The sequence below is a fragment of the Cryptomeria japonica genome, chromosome 8, assembly GCF_030272615.1.
Source record: "Cryptomeria japonica chromosome 8, Sugi_1.0, whole genome shotgun sequence".
Classification (NCBI taxonomy): domain Eukaryota; kingdom Viridiplantae; phylum Streptophyta; class Pinopsida; order Cupressales; family Cupressaceae; genus Cryptomeria; species Cryptomeria japonica.
The window spans coordinates 451,037,973-451,063,692 of NC_081412.1; the positions used below are offsets into that span (position 1 = coordinate 451,037,973).

Here is a 25,720-nt window from a genome sequence, read left to right on the forward strand (position 1 = left end):
CTTCGCCACGAAATTCCTCTTCAAACTCAAAATAGGGCTCCAAGGCCAAGAAGGGCGCTGAAATCAATGCAAGTAGGAAAATCCTCCTTCAAGCAAAATTCTTCCATCACCTAAGAATGGCGCTCAAGGAGGAAGTAGGGTGCCAAATCAATGAAGAAGAGGAAAATCCAAAATTCCTTAAAATCCCGCACACTACTAAAAATGCGCTCTAGAAGAAGGATGGGCGCCAAAATGCTGTCAAGGAGGAATTTCCTCCTAAGTCAAAATTTCCTTCACCTCCTTGAAAATGCGCCCAAGGATAGAGGCAAAGCGCATATCATGTGTCAAGGAGGAATTTCAAGCTTCACCTCAAAATCCTCCACCTTGGCCAAATGGCGCCCAAGCATGAAGTGGAGTTGAGGAAGGAATTTTTAAGTTCCTTTAAAATCATCCTTCAAGGGTCAAATGCGCTTAGAAGAGGTGGATGGGCACCAAAATGAAGGTAAGGAGGAAAAGTTTAAAAGACCAAAATTCCTCCATCACAAGAGAAATGCAATCATGGAATGAGATAGAGCGCCAAAATGATGGATAGGAGGATTGTTTCCTTCATACCAAGTTTCCTTCACTACTAAAATGCGCTCTAAGCTAGGAAAAAAATGGACAGAATGTGGAAATCAAGATAGGAGAAAAATTTCAAAATTCAAAAAATTTCTTCCTCAAGGTGGAATTGCGCCCAAAATGAAGAATTCCAAGGCATGAAAAAAATTGGCTAAGTGAGAGGATTTTCTCTCTCTAGAACTTCGGATAGGATAAAATTTCCAAAATACGGAAGAAATGGTTGATTGATTGAAAAATCTTTCTTCAAGACGAGACATGCACAAGAATGCGAAAAAAATTCCTTCAAGACAAAAACTGTCTAAAAGATTTTCTCTGCTAGATTTCCAGATGCAGAGGATTCCTTCAGAGGTAGACAAAATTGTTAAAATTGCAAGTGAGGCGTCTAACCTATATTGCCTCCTTATTCAAAATCTGCAAATAACTAACACAATTAACCTCTGATGAAGCACCCGAAGACTTTTGTATGAAGCCCTCTCAATTTGCAATAATTCAGCTGATCTTTCACAGCCTCAGAATCACAAATCCATGAAGAATGAACGTTCTTCAATAGCGAACCCTCTGAAACCCTTGTCTCAGAAAATCCACAGAGCAAAGCAAAGCGATTTCAAAGAATCAACAATAGAGTTTGAATTGCTTCCAATTTCCTTATAACCCCCAAATGCCACGATTTCCAATAAGTTCGCCCAAATGCATTTTAAATACAATAAAATGTATTTAATTAACTTTGCATAGTATAAATTCAACTTGGGCGCGCAAATCATGTAAGTGATTTAATAAAAATCACTTTATAATATTTAAGTGGCCTTTTAAATTAATAAGTCACTTTATGACTTTATAATATTAGCGCATAAGTTAAATAAATAACTTAACCACTAAAATATTAACGTCTCCCTCAATATTAAGTCTTTTGACGAACTGTCAGAAGCAGGGGTCAACACTGAATAACCCCATGTGTCCAAGTGCCCTGACTAAACATAGCACAACTGCGAGATTGACTTACTAAAAATATCAAGTCCGGCAACTAAGCCAACACACCAACTGCTAAGGCCCTGGAACTGAACCCAAGAGTGAATTGACAAAGTGGAACTGCCACTGAGACTCTCTATCCAGAATGTTAGCCTACGAGAGTCCAAAAATGATAGGCTAACCCATCAGTCACAGAGATTGACTAGGGCGGGGACATCACAGTCCGCCCTCCTTGAATTTGCTTGTCCTCAAGCAAACTCAATGCGGGATGCTTTAAAACACTCTTGCCTTCCCAAGTAGCATCCTCTAACGGCAGTTCTCTCCACTTAACCAAAATTTCCCTGATGACTTGCCTCCGAAGATGACGGTCTCTAGTCTCTATGATGACCTCAGGTACTAAAATCAACTTCCCCTCGTCATCCAAGGGTGTTAAGTCTGAAGAAGGAGCTATATGTTGTCCCAATGCCTTCTTGAGGTGCAAAACATGGAACACATTATGGACCTTACTATTTGCCGGTAAATCCAACTCGTAAGCCACCTCACCAAGTCGCTTGATAATCCTGAATGGCCCATAATAATGTGGCTTGAGTTTCTCAGAGCCCTTCTTCCTAAGAGAGGATTGTCTATTGGGATGAAGCATTAGATACACCATATCCCCGGTCTGAAAAGATCTCTCAACCCTCCTCTGATCAGCATATTGCTTTTGCTGTCTCTGAGCCTTCTGAATGTTCTCACGAAGAGCGCTCATGATATCCTGGTTCTCCTGCAATAGATCCCCAACACTTGGTACTCTGCAATCGCTCAACAATAAATCCAGAAAACTAGGAGCATCATAACCATACAAAGCTTTGAATGGTGTCATCTGAATAGTCATGTGGTGAGTGGAATTATAACAATACTCACAAAGGTGCAACCACTTCACCCAAGCCTTTTGCTGCCCAAAAATGTAGTTCCGTAGGTATCCCTCCACCCATTTGTTGACAATCTCTGTCTGCCTGTCAGTCTGAGGGTGGTAGCTAGTACTCGGAGTGAGCTCTGTCCCGCATAGTTTGAATAACTCTTGCCAATAGTTACCCATAAACCTACTGTCTCTATCACTGACAATACTCCAAGGTAAACCATGCAACTTGAATACCTCACGAAATAAAAGATCGAGCACTTATGCAACTGAATAAGTAGTCGTGATCGGAAAGAAATGTGTATACTTAGTCAACCGATCAACTACCACATAAATGCTGTCTCTCCCTTGAGCTTTTGGCAAGCCCGTAATACTGGAGAACATACTGGAGAACATCAGATTTGAGACCTGTTGGTGTCGGTTTTATCATCTACCAAACATTAGGATAGGATACCCGAAGGTATTCTATCCTCTCCTGAAAAATCACTACTGATTCCAAGGTCTATATGTGCGAACAAGCGACTTTAGTGGAATAGCTTCTTGGGTAGTGTATGCTGAAATTTTCAAGGCGGACTTACGCTTGACAAGTATTTTTGAACTGCTGGACTTAGATGGATTTAGCAATTTAGGCTCTTCTTTTTTTTTGGGAATTTTTTGGGATTTAGACTTTCAAAAGAAAGGGAAAAAGGAATAGAGTTCAAGAAGGCTAATCTAATCCTATGAATTCTGGAGACGGTATCAACTGGGTGCTCTCGAGAAACCAAACCTTGCTTCACCACACTAGGGACAACTACACAAGGCCGGTGCAATCTTCAATGGGTTGTGCTTATGATCGAGATGTTGGGATGCACAGGGGATAGGCTCAGACTAACTTTGCATGGTGAGATGGAAATCATCCATACACCAAAAGTATGAGCGAAGATACACCATCAATTGACACTTATCAAATCCTTCATTCGAATTAACAACAATGAAAGCAAATCTAAGTTAATTTTAACTAAGTGTTGAGGCAATTGAAACCATGCAAATCGTTCAAATAATAGAGATTACAAAGCAGCGCACATGCAATATATTATCTGGAAATGACCTTAAGCAAAAATACATCAAAAACCTCACCCTTTTCAAATGAGAGGAGGCAACCTTATATAGTTTCTCAAAAATAAATGAATGGCCGAGATCAAACAGTGATCAAGGGCCAAGATTGAAAGTCCTAAACCCTAATTAGGGTTTTCGGAAATACTATTAGTTCAAACAAATGAAAGAGTGACAAGTGGCGCAGCTGCTAATTTCACTGAGGTGAGTGGCCACTTTCCTCTTTCAGAGATTCAACATATCTGGACACAATGAGCTTGACCTCCTCCATGGTGACACTTGGGAAACCGCAAATCTGGAAGTCGATGAGGTCCACATTGTTGGCACATGTGGCAAGGATGCCTTCCCACTCCACTGCTTGGGTGAGGAAGTTGTCATCGATGGAGAGGAAGTTTGCAATCTTCGAAAGATCGCCTTTGTTAATCATCCCTGAATCTCGGAAGAAGCTCGTCTGAATCCTGGCTCTCAAGTTTTCTGCTTGTAAATGCTTCTCCCTTAGGCTTTCCTTCTTCCAGATCTCTGACGCCACACAGAATACCTTGCCCAAGATCTCTCTAACACTTGCCTCTGTCTCAAAACACTTGGTCTCGGATTTCTTCAAAACCTCAATCTAAGTGACTAGAGCATAGTACCACGTGCCGAAGTCATACCTGTCTCCTGTCTGTATAATGCCTGCATCCACTAAGCTCCTCTTTGACATGCCTCAGATAACCTTTAGGTGAGGGAGTATTTCATTATGAATTTCATCCACTTCTTCCCAATTGGATGCTACATCCTGGATACGATCAATCAACAAAGAAGTTGCCTCATGTGCCGATACTAAGTTTTCTACCAGGGTGTCAGCACGCACCGAAGCGTCTGAAATCCATTCCTTTCCTTGAGTGTACGAACCCTTCATATCATCATAGTCCTTCATTGATCCCTGCTGAAGAGGCTGTGGTGGAGTAGCCGGGACTTCATGGTTGAGCGGGCTGGTAAGATTGAAACATACTTCTTCCACTGTTGGTTCTCTTCTTCCACTTTCTTCCTCTTTTCCATTTCATGAGCCAGCCTCGTCTTTAGAACGTTGCAGGAGTCATCAAAATATTGGATCTCTTGGTCCTGGGTAGGCTTACCCATCTCTATGGTAGTAACCTTGTAATCATCTGCGGTGACATTGTCCCTAGTCTTCCCTTCTTTGGGCACCGCTATCTGGGCTGTCCTTAATCCGACACTGTCTCTCTGAATCAGGGAAAACTTCCTGGCGGGTTTGGGCGGTTTAGCTATAGCGGGTTCATTCACCTTCTCCAGGAATGCTGCGGTGACCTCCTCGGTTGAGTGGGCCTCCTTGGGAACCTTGGCCTTTATCCTTGCTCTCAGCCAATCCGGAATGGTTGATTGTTCTATAGTGTTCCGATCAAACTCATCATCTGCCCCTCCTGGGTTCGCTGGTATGCCATCCAAGAAGATTGTAGGTGCTTCAATTTGCCTCCTGTCTGGACTTCGGAAGACCTTTTCCACCACTTCCTTAGTTGGCTTGGAAAGCACTCTTACTTCATCATCAATCACACAGATGTTCATCTCTTGCTCCCCAATTGCACTTTGATCAGGCGCAATGGAAGCAACACTTAGGATGGAGTGACTTTCGCTGGATTCTCTTCTCTCACCTACAGCCCTTTTCCCTGTGACCTTTGTGGAGCTTCCACCCAACTCCCTCCTCTTTCGAGACCCAACACTTTCTGGAATTAGAGCATCACTGGCGGAGGTACAAAGGTCGACGGACAGAGTATCATCTACTCCCATTAATTCATAAGTCAAAGTCATACCTTTGGCCTTCAACTATTTTGTCTTTTCAGACGCCCACCACCTTGAGTACTCAACCACTGACCTCATGAGGTCTACTAGATCCGATTTCTCTCCCTCTGTCCAATCTATTAAGACTAAGGGTTCATTCTTCATCTTTTCAAAGCCTGGCTACTGAAGTTCTAGGCTTTCTTCTACCTAATCAGCAACTCTGAATACTTCCGTTGCTGTCACCATACTCAAAGGAATTCTTGACCAGAACCTCTTTCGGATCTCGAAACTATTGGTTGCATTAGCCCAGTATTCTTCTGGATCCAGTCTGTGCTCAAACGTTGTCCCTTCGATCTTCTTTATCCTATGGAATGGACCGAAATCCTTTCTTGCCTTGTATTGATAAGAAGGGATACTGGGCCAGTTCTTTCTCAGCGGTGGTTGCAACCTGTGATGATGGACATGTTTCCAGCCCATTACCAATTGTAAGTGAGGACGTCCCTGCCTTCTTCTGCTTATCCCTTTGAATCACTATATACTCCTCCAATTGTCTCACAACCTCGAGCAACACCACTCGGTTGGTAGTGTAAGCTGGAAGCTTGTATGGAGGCCCAGAGAATCCCTAAATTTGGAGGTAAGTGAACTTTGGATATTGGACGTACCAACACCCGAACCGACCGATGAAGTCCATAGACTCTTGAGAGAGCCTCTGGTGCAGGCCACCTTGAAGTGTTCGGGTAATGTGCATCAGGAAGGTATCATTCACCCTTTTGAAATGGAACTTCTCCTCCATGTGGAGCTGGGGATAGCAATCATATACTGGAAATTGGTTCTCCTTGTTCCCAACTTCTCCTCTACAAGTGAGACCTCTGTACTTGTAGGTCCTGGCCAAAGAATAAAACAAGTAAGAACTCATGAAGAAAGTCCTATTCGCCTCCAAGTTCCTTAGTTGGCTATCTAGGTTGTCGCTGATCATCTGGGCCCAGTCTATCATTTTTACTCCATTGATTATTTCATTAATGAAATAATACATCCAGGGTTCGAATGGAGCTCCCTGAGGATTTCCTATTATTCTATTGAGTAGGACAATCATGTCCCCAATGTCCTCCTTGAAGTACGCTCGCACTAGACTCTTTCTCTGGAGTTTGGAGGCGCCCTTCCTCGGCTTGTCTAGCCAGGAATGGTTAACTATGGCATCATATTCCTCTAGGTGGTCGTGGTAAGACTGTTAGCTTCGTCCTTTGTCATATATACTGCGTTGTGGTACTCAGGGATCCTGAAGGCCTCTCTAATGGCCTCATCGCTGACATTCGCCAACACTCTTCCATCAGGTGCAACAATATCCTTATTGATGGGGTTGTAGTGTTTGGCACATTCGACTACTAGTTCATTGCACTGCATGGCGGGGAGGAAGCCGGCGGCGTGCACGATACCACTCTTGATCATTTTTCGTGCAATGGTGGTAGGCACAAGGTTGTCTAGACCAAACATTCGCTTCTTAAACTCCCTCAAATTGATGTGTCCGAGGTTGGTGTCACTGATGTTCTTCCACTTTGAAGTCATCCTCGACTCTAGAGGAGCATCTTTGTCTACCTGGAATTTAATAATGTATAAGGCCTACAAGCAAACAATGGAAATTTTTAAGTTAGAAAAGGATTTGCAAAGTTTTGAAAATAACAGGGCTGCGAAATGGCTAAGTGTTGGAAAATTTTCCCTTTTTTATTCTCATACTTAGCCATAAAAATCGAATTTTCACCTTAAAACCCTCAGTCTTAAGGCTGGTTGTGGTTACCACCAAGTGTCAAAACTTTCAAAAAATTTCATACTTAGCCAAAAAAAAATGATTTTCTTCCTCCAAAATTTTCGAAAAAAAATCATTTATTAAATTCTGGAAAATATTCAGAAAATTCACAATTTTAATTTCACCTCTGACTAGGATAGAAGTAAGGCTAGAATTTTCTCCGAAATATTTAGAAAATTCAAAAAAAGTTTGGATGATTCTTCCTCGTACTGGTTGCCTTTCTCCGGAAATTTGTAAACCTTTTGCCAAAAACTATTATCCAACTTCCAGCAATATCTAGAATTTTCTCCAGATGATTTTGAAACTGACATACTTTACTAAGCTCTCCTTAGTAACTTTGAACTTCTTGGTGTAATAATGAAGTTGATAATGGAGTATTTGTAGACAAGGTTAAATCTTCAAGTAGAAACCCTTAAAATCATCCAACCCATACTTCTAATTTTAACTTCACGTTTCCCAGTTTTAAGACAATATCTCAAAAAAAACATTCCATTATGATTTAAGTTTGAAGATATTTATCGATTCTCCTTTCAAAAAAAAACTTTCCATTTTGATTTAATATCTCAATAATCTTTCAATATTCTCTCAATATTCTCAAAAGAACTTTCCATTTTGGATTTATTTTGAGGATTTTTAGATATTTCTTAGATATTTTCTTCATTTTGGATTTAATTTTGAAATCTTTGTGGATTTTGTGACATCATGTTGACTTTCAATGCATAGGTGGACTTTGGAATTTTATCTCCATCTTTTCCAAGGTATGGCGGACTTTGGAGACCTCTCCTCTTGGCCCTCTTCAAGGCGAAATTTTGGCTAAGGCATGGGGCGGACTTTAGCCTTTGCTCCTTCATGGCCTCATAACCCTTGGCGGACTTTAGACTTGGCTCCTCCATGGCTTTCTTACTTTGGGCGGACTTTGGTGGCCTCTCCCGTTGTGAAGATCTTGGGCGGACTTTGAACACATCTCTAGTATGGCCTAGGGCGGAGTTTAGACATCTATCCCACATGACTTCTCTAGCCTATGGTGGACTTTAGACTTCTCTCCCACCTTGGGCGGACTTTGGTGACCTCTCCTCAGGACCCTCCTAGCCTATGGCGGACTTTAGGCATCTCTCCTAGCCTATGGCGGACTTTGAAGGTTGCTCCCAACACTTGGCAAGCTTGGGAGGACTTTGTTGTTAGCTCCCACATGACCTCTCTAGCCTATGGCGGACTTTAGGCTAGGCTCCTCCATCACTTGGCATGCTTGGGCGGACTTTGTTGTTAGCTCCCACGTGACCTCCAAATGCATGGCGGACTTTGGCTAAGGGACCTTCACGGCCTCCATTAAGGTGAAAATTTGGCTAAGGCATTGGGGCAGACTTTGAAGGTCTCTCTTCATGACTCTCCTAAGGCATGGCGGACTTTGGCCTTAGCTCCCACATGACCTCTCTAGGGTGTGGCGGACTTTAGGCATCCCTCCTCTTGCTTGGGCGGACTTTGGTGGTGTCCCCTACATGGCTTCCAATGCATACATGGCGGACTTTGATGGTTGCTCCATGCAAGGCGGTCTTCAACACATCCCCTCATGGGCGGACTTTAGAGTGCTGGCCATCGTGGCCTCTTCAACACATGGCGGACTTCTGGCTTAGCACCCATGTGACCCCCAAAGGCATGGCGGACTTTGAGTTGAGCACCCACACAGCCTGCTAAGGCATGGCGGACTTCAGGCAAGGTTCCTTCATGGCCTCTCTTACATCGTGGTGGGGTTTGAACCTGCAAAAATACTTCAAAACCCTTGTTAGCCAGACTTAGAATAATTTTCAGAGAAATTTCAAAATTTCACAGTTTAGTCTAATTTAATCAGATTAACTTGAAATTTGAAATCCATGCCTAGGTGGATCATCTGAAGCAGCAAAAAGCCTAAAATCTAGGGATTTAGCTTTTTAGATCAAAACTTGGAATTTTCAAGTTCTGGTTGAAGCTGGTTAGTGGTACAAGTGTAAACCCTAGGTTTGCATCCCGTAAAAGCAAAAAGCCTAAAATCTAGTGATTTAGCTTTTTTAGGTCAAAACTTGGAAATTTCAAGTTCCGGTCAAAGCTGGTTAGTAGTGCAAGTGTAAACCCTAGTTTTACATTCCAAAAAAGCAAAAAAGCGTAAAATCTAGGGATTTAGCTTTTTTAGGTCAAAACTTGGAATTTTCGAGTTCCGATCGAAGCTGGTCAGTGGTGCAAGTGTAAACCCTAGGTTTGCATCCCGAAAAAGCAAAAAGAAGACATCCCTAAAAAATAGGAAAATCTTTCTAAAAATAGCCATATCGGGGATTGAGCTGAAAATGCCAAAAACGAAACTTCCTAAAAAATAGGAAAAAGCAAAAAAGCAAACTTTCTAAAAATAGAAAGTTGTCCAAATTCATCCAAATCGATTGCGATCTTCGTCCTTTGGCCTTTCTAAGCACTCTGGTGGTGTTCACATTTCGGAATCACATAACTTGCAAAAACTAACTTTCAATCGTCAGGGCCTGAAATGCTCTGAACTAGACAAGGCTTGGTGAAACTGCAACAAAAGGTCACAGGACGCTAACAAAACCCTAGAAAGCAGGAAAAAACAGAGGGTCCCCAGTAGCAATGGGGCGATGTGTGAAAAAGGTCACAACAAGACCCTTCGAAGTAAATCTCTCCCGTACCTGCCTATAGGTCTTGAAGTAGCTGAGTTGACCAGCCATGGGTGAATCATGTAGCGATCTCAATATTGTGTTTCTCATATCTGAATCTGGGACTAAAAATATTCTCTCTTTGTAAATGATAAGATCATTCACAAGAGAGTACTTGCTGTCCTATACCGTCCCATCAATAATGCCAGAAGCCCATGAATTCTTGGCATACTTTGCTATAATCAAGTGTTTCCAATCATCGGAAATTGTTGCCATGGAGCTCAAATGGGGATGGCGAGATAAGGCATCAACAACAATGTTCTGAGTCCCTTTGACATAGGAGATGTCAAAATCATAAGACTGTAACTTGCTGACCCACTTCTATTGATGCTCATTTAGATCTTGCCTTTATGTAGTTGTCAATCTCGCTCAAGCTTTGTTGTCTGTTAAGTTCTTAGATTTAGTATAGTCTTCCTAAACCCTTTCCCATTTTACTTTCTGCATTATTCATTGAAAAGTCCTAAAAAAAGAGCCATTTTTTGCCAAATCGTTTGCCAAATCTCGTTGAAAGTTCAGAAATTTGTTTAAGTCTTCTTCAAGTGTGCGTAAGTCCCCTTGGATTGCCAACAACATCATCCAAATGAGTCTATATTCATTAGAAAGTTGCTAGTACGTAGTCAGAACCTTGAGTCAATGTATGATCTTCTTGCAATCTTAGCATACATATGAATACATATTATTTTGATCAAAAGAGGATAAAGTGATCGTTGAAGAACTTTATTTTGTGTTGGTGTGGTCCCAAAACACCCGTCAACAAAATTGGTGCTAGAGGGAGGGCCATTGCGAAACTTTCACTGAAGAAGAAATTAATTTTTCAAGGAAAATCATTCAGATGAACGAAGATGGTGTTGCCGCCTAGAGGTTCACCCCCCTGTCCTATAGCCGAATTTTGGATTCAATGACCACCAAGAAGACATCATTTCGGGACTAAACAATCCTGCCCAGAAATTGAAGAGGAGTGCACCTAAGTACATGCATGTTTGCTTTGTGTTGCGAGAAGAAGAGTAAGCCATAGAAATTGGAGTAGCAATTGAGAGAGAGCTCGTCAACCAGAGATTTCCACTTGCTCCGTGTCCTCAATAGTTGAAGAACCTGAACTTGAAGATACACACTGGATCATATCAACTCATTCTCACCAGAGAGACATCAAAGAATTATGAGATCATATCAAAGATGTCGCCTGCAAACTATTTCCATATTCACTAGGCGAGGAAGCCTTCTATTGGTACATCGATGTGCTTGTAGATTCAATTACAACACGGCAACAAATGAAAGACACATTTTTGGGAAAGTTCAGGTTGCTTGTTTTTCCGACACAGATATACTAACAATTCATCGAAGTAAGAAGGCAAGAACATGAACCAATTGGTGCCTCCAACCGTAGATTCCAAAGGGCCTATTCAAGGCTGCGTATGCCATACAATGTGAATGATGAGGCAGCCAAATAGATCTGCTATGCAACCTTGGATTGTCTTACTTCCATGTTTGTTCAGCAAGCCAATCCAAATTATTTTAAGGCAGCCTACGTTGAAGCTGTTCAGATCAACCTCCGATCGCCAGTAATTACTAGTAATTACTGAAGTGACACCCACTTACTTTGGACAAACTGGCACGACTAATTATGCCCCTGCTATCAATCCAGTTCCTGCTCTTGCTAATTAATTGGTGCCACATCCAGGAGCTCTGATGTCACAAGTGCTGCCACCACAACCAGTTTATCTGCAGAATACGTCTTCATGCAAAACTCAAGAGAAGGACGAGATGAAGGAGTTGATTGAACAAGTGAAGTAGCTGTCAACTGAGGTTATGTACCTCAAAAATCAGAACAGCCAAATGTAGAGCATGCAAAGGAATTATCAGGGACATCAAGGTGCCAATAGAGGATATCAAAACAATCCTCCCAATAATCAAGAAAACCATCAAGGACATAGTTCAAGTCATCAAGAGAATATTCATGGTTTTCGAAATAACAATAATCAAGGATTCCATAAGAGAACATGGAATACAACACTGAATAATGGAGGAGTGCGTTCACCACTAGATAATCCACTACCCTCCGAGAACCGACCGATAGTTTTCCTTGCAGAAGCCGCCTTGTCAATATGGTGCAAACTTCATAATATTGATCAACACTCTGAATTACAATGCCATGAATTCCAAGTAGCTGCTGATATCTTCAGAAGGGAAATGAAGAATTTTGAAGCTCCTGAGATTCCTCCGACATCGGGATATGAATGTCCCGACACCAAGATATAATCAAGCATTAATTATAGAGGATTTCCGTTTTCCGCCTAAGGTCCAAGATTACATGCCACCACAGGGTAATTAGAGATTCCCGCTAGCATTAGCAAATGGTCTTGAGGAGGCACCAAGATATCAAGATCCAACTGTCTCACCAAATGAACCTCTTGAAAAAGATGGATATAGTTTTCCTCCACTCTACAACAGTGTCCTTGTGGAAGGAAATAGCGAGGCTCAAGAGTTTCTACAGTCATTGGGAAATGCAAACCCAAGAGCATACTAGAGGAATTACAGGAATCATGATGCTATGTGTACATCAATTCCTCCTAACAATTTCTCAACTCCTCCGAATCCAAATGCAAGTAATGTTCCAAGTCCTTCGAGGGATTCAGCGGAATATAGACGACAAACTGTCTTGTAGAATGAAAGAGGACAACCATTTGCTCAGCAAGCAGAACTGAGACAAAAAGACTCTAGGAAGGAATTCAAAAGGTTATGCTCTTATGTGTTATGAGAGTTCAAGAAGATAAAGGTGAGCTTTCCTTTGTTTGAATTGATGAGAATTCCCAAGATCTAGGGTACACTATTGGGAAGATTGAATGATACTCCTATGGTGAGGAATATACCTCAAAGTGCACAAAATGTTCCTTGAAGCGCATCCAATAATCCTCACCCTAACTAGGTTCAAAATACCAATGTGGTCCAGGATGTGCCGCTAATGCCCTACAATGCATTTGATGTTGCTCAACAACCACCTAGCTTCATAGGGATGATGCAGAGTTCGCTTGATGCTCCAAAGAATCCGAATGCTACGACAAGTGAACGTGGACCATAGAATTATCCTGCAGCAGAAAGGAAAGAAATAGTCAAGAGTGCTAGTGTGCCTGTAAAGCAAGCTTCTACCAATACTATCCAAGCACAAACTGGAAACAATGAAGCTCAACAAGAAACAAGAGGTCAAGAGGTCAATAACACAAGTGACCAAAGAATACTAAAGGGTCTTTTAATTCTAGCAACAGTAAATCCAAAAATGTGTTAGAATTAGTTCATTTTGATTTATGTGGACCTATGTCTATACCCTCCTTAGGAGGATGTTTATATTATGTAATATTTGTAGAGGATTATTCTAGGAAGACTTGGATATATTTTTTGAGGTACAAAGAGTTTGAAGAAATCCTTTCTAAATTTAAGGAATTCAAAGCTCTTGCAGAAAATATGACAAGTAAGAAAATCATAACCTTAAGAACAGACAATGGGGGGGAATACAATTCTGATATGTTTAAAGATTCTTGTATAAATGCTGGGATTAAGAGGGAGTTAACTGTACCTTATAACCCACAACAAAATGGGGTAGCTAAAAGAAAGAATGGGACTATAGTAGAAGCTGCTAGGGCTATGTTGTTTGACCAAAATATAGAAACCTCATTTTGGGCTGATGCATTTAGGACAGCTGTGTACATTCAAAATAGATGTCCTCATTCTCTTCTTGATAATAAAACCCCTGAAGAAGCCTTTACTTGGTAACAAACCTGACATAAGTCATCTCTGGATCTTTGGGTGTCCAGTCTATATTCATGTCCCCAAAGAAAAGAGGTCAAAGTTAGAACCTTTTGGAAAGAAAGGAGTATTTGTTGGGTACAGTGAAACCTCTAAAGCTTACAGAGTATATATACCTGGTCAAAGGCAAATTGAACTAAGCAGAGATGCCATCTTTGAGGAAGACATAGCATTCAGGAGGTCCAAAAGCGCTAATGAATTAGAACACCAAGATCTTCCTACAAGCTTGGATGAGGATTCCACCCCTGAGATTCAAGGGGGACCCCTGAAAACACTGAGCATAAAGTTCAAAACTTACCCTTAGAAGAACATTATCCTGAAACTAGGAAGAGACCACTTTGGGCTAAAAAGATGCTTCAAGAAGCTGAAAATTATGCTGCTCCAAAGGGGACTTTCAGAGAAAGTAAGAGACCTAATCTATTTTCCAGTTATTCTGCCTTGATGAGTGAGATCATTGATGCAGAACCTTCCTGTGTTGGAGATGCGCTCAAGCATCAAGTTTGAAAAGATGCTATGTCTGAAGAGTATCAGTCAATTCTGAAAAATGTTGTTTGGGATATTGTGCCTAGGCCTAAAGGCAAATCTGTGGTATCTTCTAAATGGCTCTTCAAAATCAAACATGCAATAGATGGCAGCATTGAGAAGCACAAAGCAAGGTTTGTTGCCAGAGGTTTCTCTCAGAAAGAAGGTATTGACTATGAAGAGACATTTGCTCTTGTTGTTAGATACACTTCTATCCGAGCTGTTTTGGCTATGCAACATTTAAAGGATGGAAAGTCCATCAAATGGACGTGAAGACTGCTTTTCTGAATGGTAAGATTGAAGAAGTTTATTTGGAGCAACTTGAAGGTTTTGAGATTCATAAGGCTGAATCACATGTTTGTAGATTAAAGAAAGCTCTATATGGACTGAAACAGGCCCCTAAAGCATGGTATGAAAGAATTGATCACTATCTCTTGGAATTAGGGTTTTCCAAGAATGAAGCAGATCCAAATCTCTACTACAAGGTTATCAATGGTGAATTATTAATCCTTATTCTTTATGTTGATGATCTACTAATCACAAGAGAGGATTATTGTATTTCTCAATGTAAGAAAGAATTAGCCTCTGAGTTTGATATGAAAGATTTAGGAATTCTTCACTACTTCCTTGGATTGGAAGTTTGGCAGCAGACAGATGGTATAATCCTCAATCAAGGAAAATACACCATTGATATACTCAAGAGATTGATAATGATGGATTGTAGATCCATGACCGCACCTATGGAGACAAATCTGCACAAGCTAAAGGAAACAATTACAGAATCAGAGTTTGCAGATCCTACCCTCTACAAACAGATTATTGGATCTCTGATGTATTTGGTAAACACAATACCTGATATATGCTATGCTGTTAATGCACTAAGTCAGTTCATGTGTGAACCTAGGGAAATACATCTTGTTGCTGCAAAGCATATTTTGAGATATCTTCGAGGAACTATTGGTTTTGGTCTGAAATATAAACATGTAGACCTTGACCTACATGGATTCACTGATTTTGATTGGGCTGGAAGCATAGTTGACAGGAAAAGCACATCAGGATGTTGTTTCAGTTTAGGATTAGGAATGATCTCATGGATATGTAGAAAACAGTCTTCAGTTGCTCAGAGTTCTACAAAAGCTGAATACATCGCAGCCTCCATGGGAGCAAGAGAAGCTGTATGGCTCCATAAATTGCTTGTAGGACTGTTTGGTCAGTCCTTAAATCCTACTGTCATCTATTGTGACAATCAGAGTTGCATCAAGCTTTCAATGAATCCAGTCTTTTATGATAGGTCTAAACACATTGAGATTCCTTATCACTATGTTCGAAATAAGGTGGAAAGGAATGTGATCCGACTGAATTATATTAGTACAAGTGATCAGATTGGAGACATTCTTATCAAGCCTCTCTCCAGAATCAAGATTGAACACTTTAGATATAAACTTGGTATGGTTGAAAATATTATTTAATTTTTAGAGTCTCATTTATTCTGATATACTAATATATTTAAAGATGTTTAATGTGTAAACTCTTTTATTTGTTATGTGTGTGACTCCATGATTTCATGGGCCTTCTGTGAACATTATTGAAGGGTGACGACTTTTCAATAATGAACACTTGTTTCAAATTGATATTGTAAGGTGATGATTTTACAATTATCAATTTATCTATCTTGATGGATATCATGTGACTTGATATCTGTGGACATGTCATGATAGTATATATATCTTTGACACATTATGGTAGATATCTGTTGGATGATATCATTAAATAAACCATAATTATGATAGAGATCTTCATGGTGAATATTATGGACATAATATTTGTGGACATGCCATGAAATCATTATCAGTATGGTAGGCATCATGTGACTTGATGCTAGTGCACTTACCTTACTTGATAACTATGAGTTATGGTGAGTATCATGAGACCTGATATTCATTGATGAACCATATCTCTGAATATCACTATGGTGTGATATCTCTACTCTTCACAATCAATGGATGAATTGTGATTTTTCTCTAACATGAAATGTATCCTCCCTAGTTAAGAGGGAGTGTTAATTTTGTAACATCGGTCGTGCCATTTCATTCCGATGTATTAATCTGTTTGCATATTAACATATACACTAATAAATTAAACCGTTAGTATATACGTTAATGATTAATAAATAAAACAAGATTAAGTTTAACCAACGGTCATACCGTTTTTGCTATCGGGTTGATTACCGAGTCTTAACAATTGCTCTCCTTCCGATCGGGTAAATTGATGGTAGTTAACGTGCTGTGGTGAAGAGGTACGCAGGGAAGAGATGTGTCTTCCCACGTGGGAAGACATATCTCTGCACTACATAACCCTTCATCCACTTATATAACTAGCATACATTGTGAAGGATGCATACACCAAAAGCTATAAGTGTAGTGCATCTTTCAAAATCACACTTTAGCAGATAAAATACAACCGTTAGATCATATTTGATATTGCAGATCCTATATTGCAGATAGTGCCATATAAACATATTGCATATTGTGGCACACTCATATAGAAGATCATGAAATATTTAATAAGCACAGAATCTACTTACAATAGCTTATAACATTGGGTGAATTCTAAGGTCACACAGTAGATTGGTGACATACTACAAGCAGTTTGAATTTACCAAATCTGATCAAAACTTAACAGTTCCAGCCTAGAGATTTGGTTAATGCTTCTTCGAACTCTTGTTACATTATGGAAGTACTTAGTGTTCTTGTCCCTAGCTTGCAACCAACTCTCTCTAGATTTTTGCTTCCAAAAGATTTCTTCTGTGGATAGAATATCCTCATACTCTACCAACAACCATTTTTCTTCTATAAAGGTAGTTTGTGTCATGCCTTCTTTGATGATCCTATCATTCATTGCTTCAAGCTGAACTTCTAGGTTATTTTTGACAACAAATATATTTTTAAAATGTGAATCATTCCACTGTAAAAGCTTCTTTTTAACATATTTTAGCTTGGACACACAACAAAAAAGTCTCGATCCCTTGAAGCTAATTTCTTTCCACCATTGTTCAATCAAAGATAAAAAATTTGGATGTTTTATCCACATGTACTCAAACCTGAAGGGCGACTTCTAGCAATTTGTGTCCCCTTGTAGGGAAAGGAGGGGGGGAAGTGATTAGAGCTTGAGCAAGGAAGGACAAAGCACTCCAAGACGAAAGGAAAGGAAGAGAGGTCCCCCAGCCAAAAAAATCTATCTATTTTCTCTACTATATTATTGAAGCCTTGCGTCCGGTTATTCCAGGTAAAAATACTATCGCCCAATTCAATTTCAAGAAGCCCATTTTTGTTAATCCAATCATTAATTCCTGCTGAGATCTACCAAGTCTTGTGATGCCACTCCTTTTGTCCCGCAAGCCTCTAATGGAATTAAAATCCCCTCCAATAAAAAGGTGTTGACCTTGAAGTTGAGAGATCACCTCTTCTAGAGCGAGCCAAAGACTTCGTCTGCAAATAGGGGATGGAGGTCCATAGACATTAAGCAAGAAAAATGAGACATCTGATTGGAGGTGCAATACCTTCACAAGTAGCCAATTTTTGGCAGAGGCTACTTCCTCTACTTGAACAAAAGAAGGTTTCCAAACTATTAGAAGGCCCCCAGATGGACCTTCTGCTGACATTGGTGCATGCTGAGAAGCCTAATATTGATATCCTAATCCTGCCCCAAAAGTCTTTGCTTGTTGGTAGTCTAATTTTGATTCCTGGAGCAAAGTGATATTGACATTGATCAAGAGAATTCTTCTCTTGACCAAACCCTGCTTGTTAGGGGCATTAATGCCCCTAACATTTCACGATAATATTTTCATTGATGTTCAGGAAGGGGAGATCCCTTCCCTACTTTCCACATATCAGTAAGCTTAGTCTGGCTCTCATTCTCACCATCTCTGACTGCCTTCTCATTGAGTGATTTTCTGCCTCTCTTAGGGGATGTAAAGCCATACTCCGGCTTTTACTTACCTTCTATCATTTGCTTAATTCCCAACTTCCTTTTCTCTTTGATTTTGGAGTACATAGCAACAAGAGGGGTCTTCATGACCAGCTCCGGATCATCTTCTTCATTCATATAGTAAATTAAGAAGATGCTGAGTATTTGCATCTATGTTCATAGCAACACATGGTGCTCGCAAGGGGGGGGAATCGATGATGGGATTTGGAGGTTCCGAAGAAAGATTAACAAACTTATGCATTTATTGGGGAGACTTGATATGAGTCACTATGAGGATCTTTATAATCCTCCCTCAGATCCTCTTGACTAGGGGAGGCCTCCAGATTTTGGTAAGAAGCTTTGGATGCATCCAACTCTTGAATAATGTCTTTCTTGAGAGTCTCTGCCTCTGTTAGAAGGTTGGATAATGATATGTCTTTATCCTTATAAGAAATTGCAACAGAAGAGTTCCCCTCATTCTTCAGATTTCTTACACGATTCCTTTTTCTGGAAACCTTTTCGGGTTTCAAAATAAACACATTAAATGCACCCCGCTTTAATATAGGGTTCTTTTTTGACCAAAAAGTCTTCTTTAAGCATTTTTGGTCTTTAACTTGATTTTTGGAGAAAGAATAAGATGTGGATCCTCAAGAAGTACGCGGGGTTCAATAGGAGACAAATAACCCAACCCATTTGTCTTTTGGTTTTCCCCAATAGGCTTTTGAAATTGGTTATCCTCTGGCACATCTTTACCTTGCATGTCCTGTGATTCCATGGCAATATCCTATTTTTGGGATTCCAAAACAAGAGCCTATTGAAAGTTGCCATGTGGTGCAGAATACTGCAGTTGCTCCTTTGGCTGGAATAACGAACCCCTTGAACCTTGCATGGAATTTCCATTAAGTATTTGATTTCTGAGAATGCATTTATCTGGAATTCCATCAACCAACCTCTTAAGTCTTTGCTTCCATCTTCCAACTTTTGAGACTATATCTAGTTCTCCATAAAAGCCTCGCCGCAGATCCATTTCAACATAAATGTTGGCGACATCCCCTTTCAACCCATTCAAAAAATCCTCTTCAATACCCACTAGGAATCCTAGAGCATCACCTATTTTCAAGAGCACTTCCGAGCACTAGACCTTCGAATGCAGACCTTCTAAACTGAGCCAAACCGGGGATTTTTCAATCCTATGAGAAATATGATCAAAACCTGGCTTCCAGTCAATAAAATGGAAGGTTGAGCCAAGATAGAAGATGGGGCTACCATGGATAATATTTTCTTTCAGGGTAGAATCTATGTATTCGATGAAGAAATCGTCATTTTGCATGGGGCAAATAGAGACCATGCTAGAGAAGGAAGAAGACCACCAATTCATGATTTCTTGGTTGCTGCCTCCGATCCCTCACCACTTAGCAAAAAGAGCATTTTCTATGAACTGCCCTACCTTGGGATTCATCGCAGATGATGGCATAACAAAAAGTTTACTTCCTAAGCCTTTCCTCTTCCAATTAGTGTTAAGTGGTTTTGAGCCTAATGATGTAGCTTTCAGAGGAGGAAGGCTTTTCCAACCTACCTTCAATCGTTTCTTTCTAGATCCAACTGAGCCTTGCTTGTCATTGAATGTGTTCTGCAAGTGACTTTCGGAGTCTTTTGTTATAGGGAAGCGTGAGGAACCTTGATTTGCCAAAGTTTTGAGTTGATGATCCTTTAAGGGGTTTTGCTCTACTGAGGAAAGAACCCCAATATTCCTTTCAAACCTTTTGGCAGACCATGCATTGTCTTTAACCGAAAGTGGGATTCTATTAGGTCCAATTGCAACCCTACTTGCCCAAGAAGCAAAGTCATTGAAGCTCTTTTGACAAACGACATTGCACGGACAAGCGTTAGGTGGTTCTGATTATGAAAGCTCTTGCCTATCTGCCAAGGATTTTGAAGGCTTCTGTCCTACGGCCAAGAAAACTGAAAATTCCCTCTTGGATGCCATGAATTCTGAAAGCTTCTACTTGCCATTTCTTTGTTCAGTTGATGCCAAATAGAATTTCGACTTAGCCCAATATTTTTACCAATTTGATCTTGATAAATTGAAAACATCTTTAACTTTTGGTTTGCTGAAAAAGTCTTGAGAAAGATATTTACCTCTACGTTGTACATTTTTCGGGGTTACCATTTTGGTTTATCCCTACTTGTAGATTTCTTGGCTTTCTTACTTTGTTTTATTTTGTTTGCTTTGAGTCTAGGGTTCTTTGTGCCCTAGTACTTTTCTATTGTAACAATTGCATGTTCCAGTTCCTTTGACTCATTCTTGGTCATTTGTGGATGTTATTATATTTTCTTTCTCCTTTCTTTGACACCCTTTACTATGACATTTGAGAACTCTTTAGCTTGAATTTTCTTCAGACTCCTCATTTGAATCTTCATAATTCCTTTGCAAATCTTCAAGTCTCATTTAAACCTACTCTTTATTTTTACCCTGAGTTGCTGGCCTTAATAGGGGATAACTATGGGTACTGGGTTTAGGTATGGTGGTAAGACAATTTTTTATCTTGGGTATGAGTTCGACTATGTATGTATGTAATGTATATATGCATGTATGTGTGTGTAATGGTTACCCCAAAATCCACTTCTAAATGAAATCACAGCTATAAAGTAATTCCATCAAACACTTTGCTTGCAGTCCCTAATTTCTCCGTTTTTGTGTTACAACCCCTATGACTCCGGAATTGTTTGTTGTATTGTTTTTTGTGCTCTTTTAACAAGGATCTATGCATGTAACATGAATATGAAAATGAAAGCATAAACACACAACTGAAATAACCAGCACACTGTATTTATAATGATTTTCAGATTAAGTGCAATATTGGCAATGAAACAACTCACTAAATACTCCAGCAATAGAATGGCATGAATATTGTTTACTTCAAAGAGTGATGGCCTGGGCCATAGCATTAGGCTGCTGCTAACAAGATGCTACAGTATGCAGCTGCTACAATGACACTGTTGCTACAGTACGCGGTTGCTACAGTGATGCGGCTGCTACAGTATGTGGTTGCTACAGTTCACTGCTGCTACAGTAATATTTTATCTTCAGTCAGTCCAATGTCTTCACATATCATCCCCTCAAAGTGGCATAAGCATCGGACAAATGGTGAAGAAGTTATGAGCAAGACATCCAATCTGCCTGTAGCTAGAAATGCGCCCAAACTGCCTGATAATGAAGCTGGTAGCAATGGATTCCAAAGGCCAAACCCCAGGGGAATGACGTCTAGAATGTCATAAGAGAGGATAGACGTCCTCTAATGCCAAGAACGGATCTGCAACTCATGCATCAATTTCTTCTCATATTCAACATATCTAATGAAGCCACAAACGCTTTCTTTTATTCTTTTTCCAAGGGTCGACTCAACTCTCATGGGCAATGTGGGATAAAAGATGAGCAATATAAAACATATATTAAAATATTCACTTATGTCTCCCTTGGGTACAGATCCCCATAAAATAAATATTAGAGTAACACTTTAATATTTTACAATTAAATTAAATGTTACTTTAATAAAACTTCAGGCATTAAAATGTATTAGCAATCGGACTTCGAATAATGCGAGTGATAGCTCGTCGGAAAGCTCTCACCGAGGAGTATCAAATCCAAACACCAAAATTGGTCTCCACTATGTCCTGCTGACTTACTAAAAATAGTAAGTATGCCTGAAACTGAGTAAATCAACTACGTTTTGGCCCAAACTGGAAATGACTAGGCCAAAGCACTCCAGGATCCCCTTAAACCCTTCGTTAGCCCTCGGGACCATGTAGAACAAGGCTAACGCACACACACTTGGTGAACTGCTAAAGTGGGGACATTACAGTGTGCATGTATGTATGTACGTACACATGTATGTATGTATGTATGTATGCATGTATGCACGTATGTATGTACACATGTACTTGTGTACGTATATATGTACTCCTGTATGCACATGTATATGTACGTACGTATGCATGTATATGTATGTATGTAGTACATACATATAATGTATATATTAAAAACTTTAAAATTATAAAAAATAAAATGAGTGATACTCATATTTGCCAATAGACAATTTTTTTAAATACCTCATAATTTGCAATAAAAGAAAAGACTCATAAATTCATAATTCAGCAACTTGTCAAATATCAATGCACAATGAGAATAACAATTAATATTAAATAATCTTCATATTGCTCTTCATCAAGAGCATCAAAGTTAATATGTTGTTCGATTTCTTTTGAACCACAATGAGTTACAATGCCAATTCCACTAGCCATGCCATATGTAGAAACTTCCTCATCTAAAGAGATTTTTGGAAAGTTGTGCAACAATATTGTCTAAGTCAGCACACTCAAGAGTTAGATCCCAATTCTTTATCACCCCCTAATTGTAATCAAGTTTCTTATGTGATGAGAGACCCCAAAAACTAGTGGGGTTTTATTTTGTTAGATTGCAATTACCATAATGAAGTTTCCAGGGTTGAGCTAGTTCCCCTAGTGGGGTTTGAGGGTAGCAATGGAGTTTTGGGGCAGAGCTGCAACCACCAAGTCCAAATTGAGGCCTTTGAAACCACACAAATCTTCATGGTGCATATCATTTTCACTATTTTATCACTTAAGGGCGAAATTAAGTATTTGGCTTTTTTTTGTTTATAAAATTGTACTGAAAAAGGATTTTTTTGGGTTTTTCCTTTGGCTGGCACTAAGGTTCCATTGGGGTTGATTAGACAGACCAAGTGAGACGTTGGGCGAACCTAGTAGTGAACTAGCCCTAAGCTTCAACCCATACCAAATCCATATGTGTATGCAGGGGGTTTCCAAGAGAACTTTGTAACATAGTTTTTACCAATGAGTTGAGTATGTTTTTCTTGAATGAGTGTTAGTCAACATTTCTTTGAGGTGGGGAACTATTTTTCCATGCATTATCCTCTAATTTTGAAGGTGACACTTGGGAAAATAATTCCATTAGGTTTAAATATTATATCATGTAGCGTTAATGATATTTAGGTTAGCAGTTTCATATATGGTTATCAGTTATGTAGCTTTTGTAATATCTTGAGTTTACACTCATCTGAAATACTTTTTGTGCACTGCAATGAAGTTTTCTATTGTTTCCTTCTTTAGTCCATTTTCTTTGATTAGATTGACTAATTGGTATACCTTTTTGGTATAGGCTTCTGTTAAAGGTTTATATTGGCTTTGAATTGTTTTAATACTTTCTTTTAGTTATTTCCAAGAGTAGTTTCAAATTATCAATTCTGAGTTATGCTTTTAAATTTTTAATATAAACCATGATTACTCGTTTATGATACCTTTTCTTCCAAAAATGATTAGATTGGAAAATATAGTATACAAGGCATTAGCTGAATTATATTTGAATAAGTCTCTTGAGAGCTGTTCGATGGATTTTTGTTGCAATTGCAGATTGATGATGACGACGACGATGATGGTCAGCTGCTGGATTTTGCATCAGAGTCACATTTATATAACTACCTTGGACTGGAAAAGGATAAAGGTGCAACTACAAGCATGGGTGAGAGATATTTTAATGTGAGTATTTGGATTTTTCAATTGCCTTTTCATTGATGGACAATTTATCCTTCCTTTAGGCTTTATACATTGAAAGGCTTAAATTTTAGGATAAGGAATAAAAATTCAGTACTTCTAAGGCTGTTTAACTTCTAAGGATGTCTAATTTTGTAAATCATGTCAGATTTCAGTTTTCATACTAGAGATATTGGAAGCTAACCAAACAAATGAGCTTAATTGCTAATGTGGGTGCAATTTCTTGTAGTGTCCCCATTTTCAGTCATCCCAACATCTTGGTTAGCTCCAGCTTTCTTGGAGAGTGCCAACCTTTTTGGAATAGAGTTCAGTTATTGACATTGTGTTTAGGATCAAGATGAGCTCGTTCTTGCTTTTTTTGGGATAGTTTTACCATTTTAGGTGTATTCCAAACTTCTTGGAGGAATATTCTATTTATGGAAAGTATAATTTTTTAGTAAGTTGGATCTGCAGTGAGCTTCCAAGCATGTTGATGCTTTCAAAATTCACCTTCAGACAATTTTCATATTTTCTGCAACTTGTTTGGATGTGCAAAAAACAATTTAATAACTGAATAATTAAACTTTAAGTTGTTGAAAAAGAAAAAAGACAACTTATTGAAATTATTTAATAAGGTGAATTATAAGTGAATAAAGTGCCAAAAAAGTTTAAAATGAAATAAAGTCACTTTATGGAGCAAAAAGGGGATTAATAATTATAAAGTGATTTTTAATTATTATTTTCTATAAAGCTCCCTAGAAGATTATAAAGGAGGTTGAAGAGGGTTATTTTCATTCATTCTTGACTATTCAGTTTGATGAAGCCCTTTCTGAGAGTTTGAGTTCAACTCTTTAGCCTTGGGACAGAAACCCTTATGGTGAAGAATGGTTTTAGAGGCGAAAGATCTACCCTAGCTGATTTTCAGGTGGAATCATTCAGATTTTACGCATGTGTTGAAGATTGCAGTAATAGATTTGTGCTGAAGGTATTATTTTCACAAATCTGATATTTGTTTTCAACTTTTCGGATCTTTGTGTAGGTGAAAAGTGTTGATACATGATAGCCTCGTTAAGATAAATGATTGAATGAGAGATAAATGAAGTCTCTCATTCAATCATCTATCTCATCGATAGACTATAATAAGACTTCAGTTATCTTTCCTTTATTTGATGATTATTCTTCGATATGTTATGTTTGGTTTTTTCTTATATCAATAATCATATAGATATTCACCTATATACGATCTTGCTGTGATCGTATTCTTCGATTTATATATATATATATATATATATAGATATATATATATAACCTTGCATGCAAATTCTGATCAAACTCGGGTTCTTAACCAATGCCTAACTACCGATTAATATCGGTTGCAAATCGTAAAGCACAGAATACCAATTGGTATCGGTTTTACTTGTTAATTATATACACACCGATTGGTATCGGTTAAACACGATTATGGTTGAAGAGGTGCGATCAAGTAATATCTTGATCGGTCATGTCTAATAGGCATGACCGGATAGACATGACCGGTCAAGGTATTGCTTGGTCCTCCTTATTGGTATATATATATATTGATCGGTGATTCTGAGAAGAACATCGAAATTTATAAATGCTCCTTCTCCATCTGCAACATACCAGATAATAATCAGATTTATTATATTGTGAATTAACATATACTTGAAAAGAAAAATAACCTTGAATATAACTTGCACCTTGAATTGAAAATTGAAATACATTTACAAAAAGAATAGAAATATCAGTAATGTGTGTGCTAGTGAAAACAGAATCCATGTGTGTTGCAATGATTAAAAAGGTTATTTCAAAATAATGTTTTGAGTAGTGTTTGTTGCGGAATATATGATTCAAAAATCATATTTTTAATTGATTTTTTGAGAAAACCCTAGCTGTACCATTTGTGCTCACAAAGAGGCTGTACCACCTCATTCACCTCAAAGAGGGAACAATTGCATTTCCTAAAGCCTTAGAGCCTTGTTTACTTCCAATGCAGCCTTTCTAGAGACTTCCATACCATGTATTGAA

The 25,720-nt window shown here is 39.1% G+C and overlaps 1 protein-coding gene across 1 annotated transcript in view; it reads left to right on the forward strand.

The window, feature by feature from the left end:
• Positions 1 to 23,903, forward strand: part of LOC131052811 (uncharacterized) — a 109,878-nt gene extending 85,975 nt beyond the window's left edge. Inside the window, exons 6-7 of the mRNA XM_057987439.2 lie at positions 23,555 to 23,680; positions 23,844 to 23,903. Coding sequence (XP_057843422.2) covers positions 23,555 to 23,680; positions 23,844 to 23,903 — 186 coding nt within the window. The remainder of the gene's footprint in view (positions 1 to 23,554; positions 23,681 to 23,843) is intronic.
• The last annotated feature ends 1,817 nt before the right edge of the window (positions 23,904 to 25,720 follow it).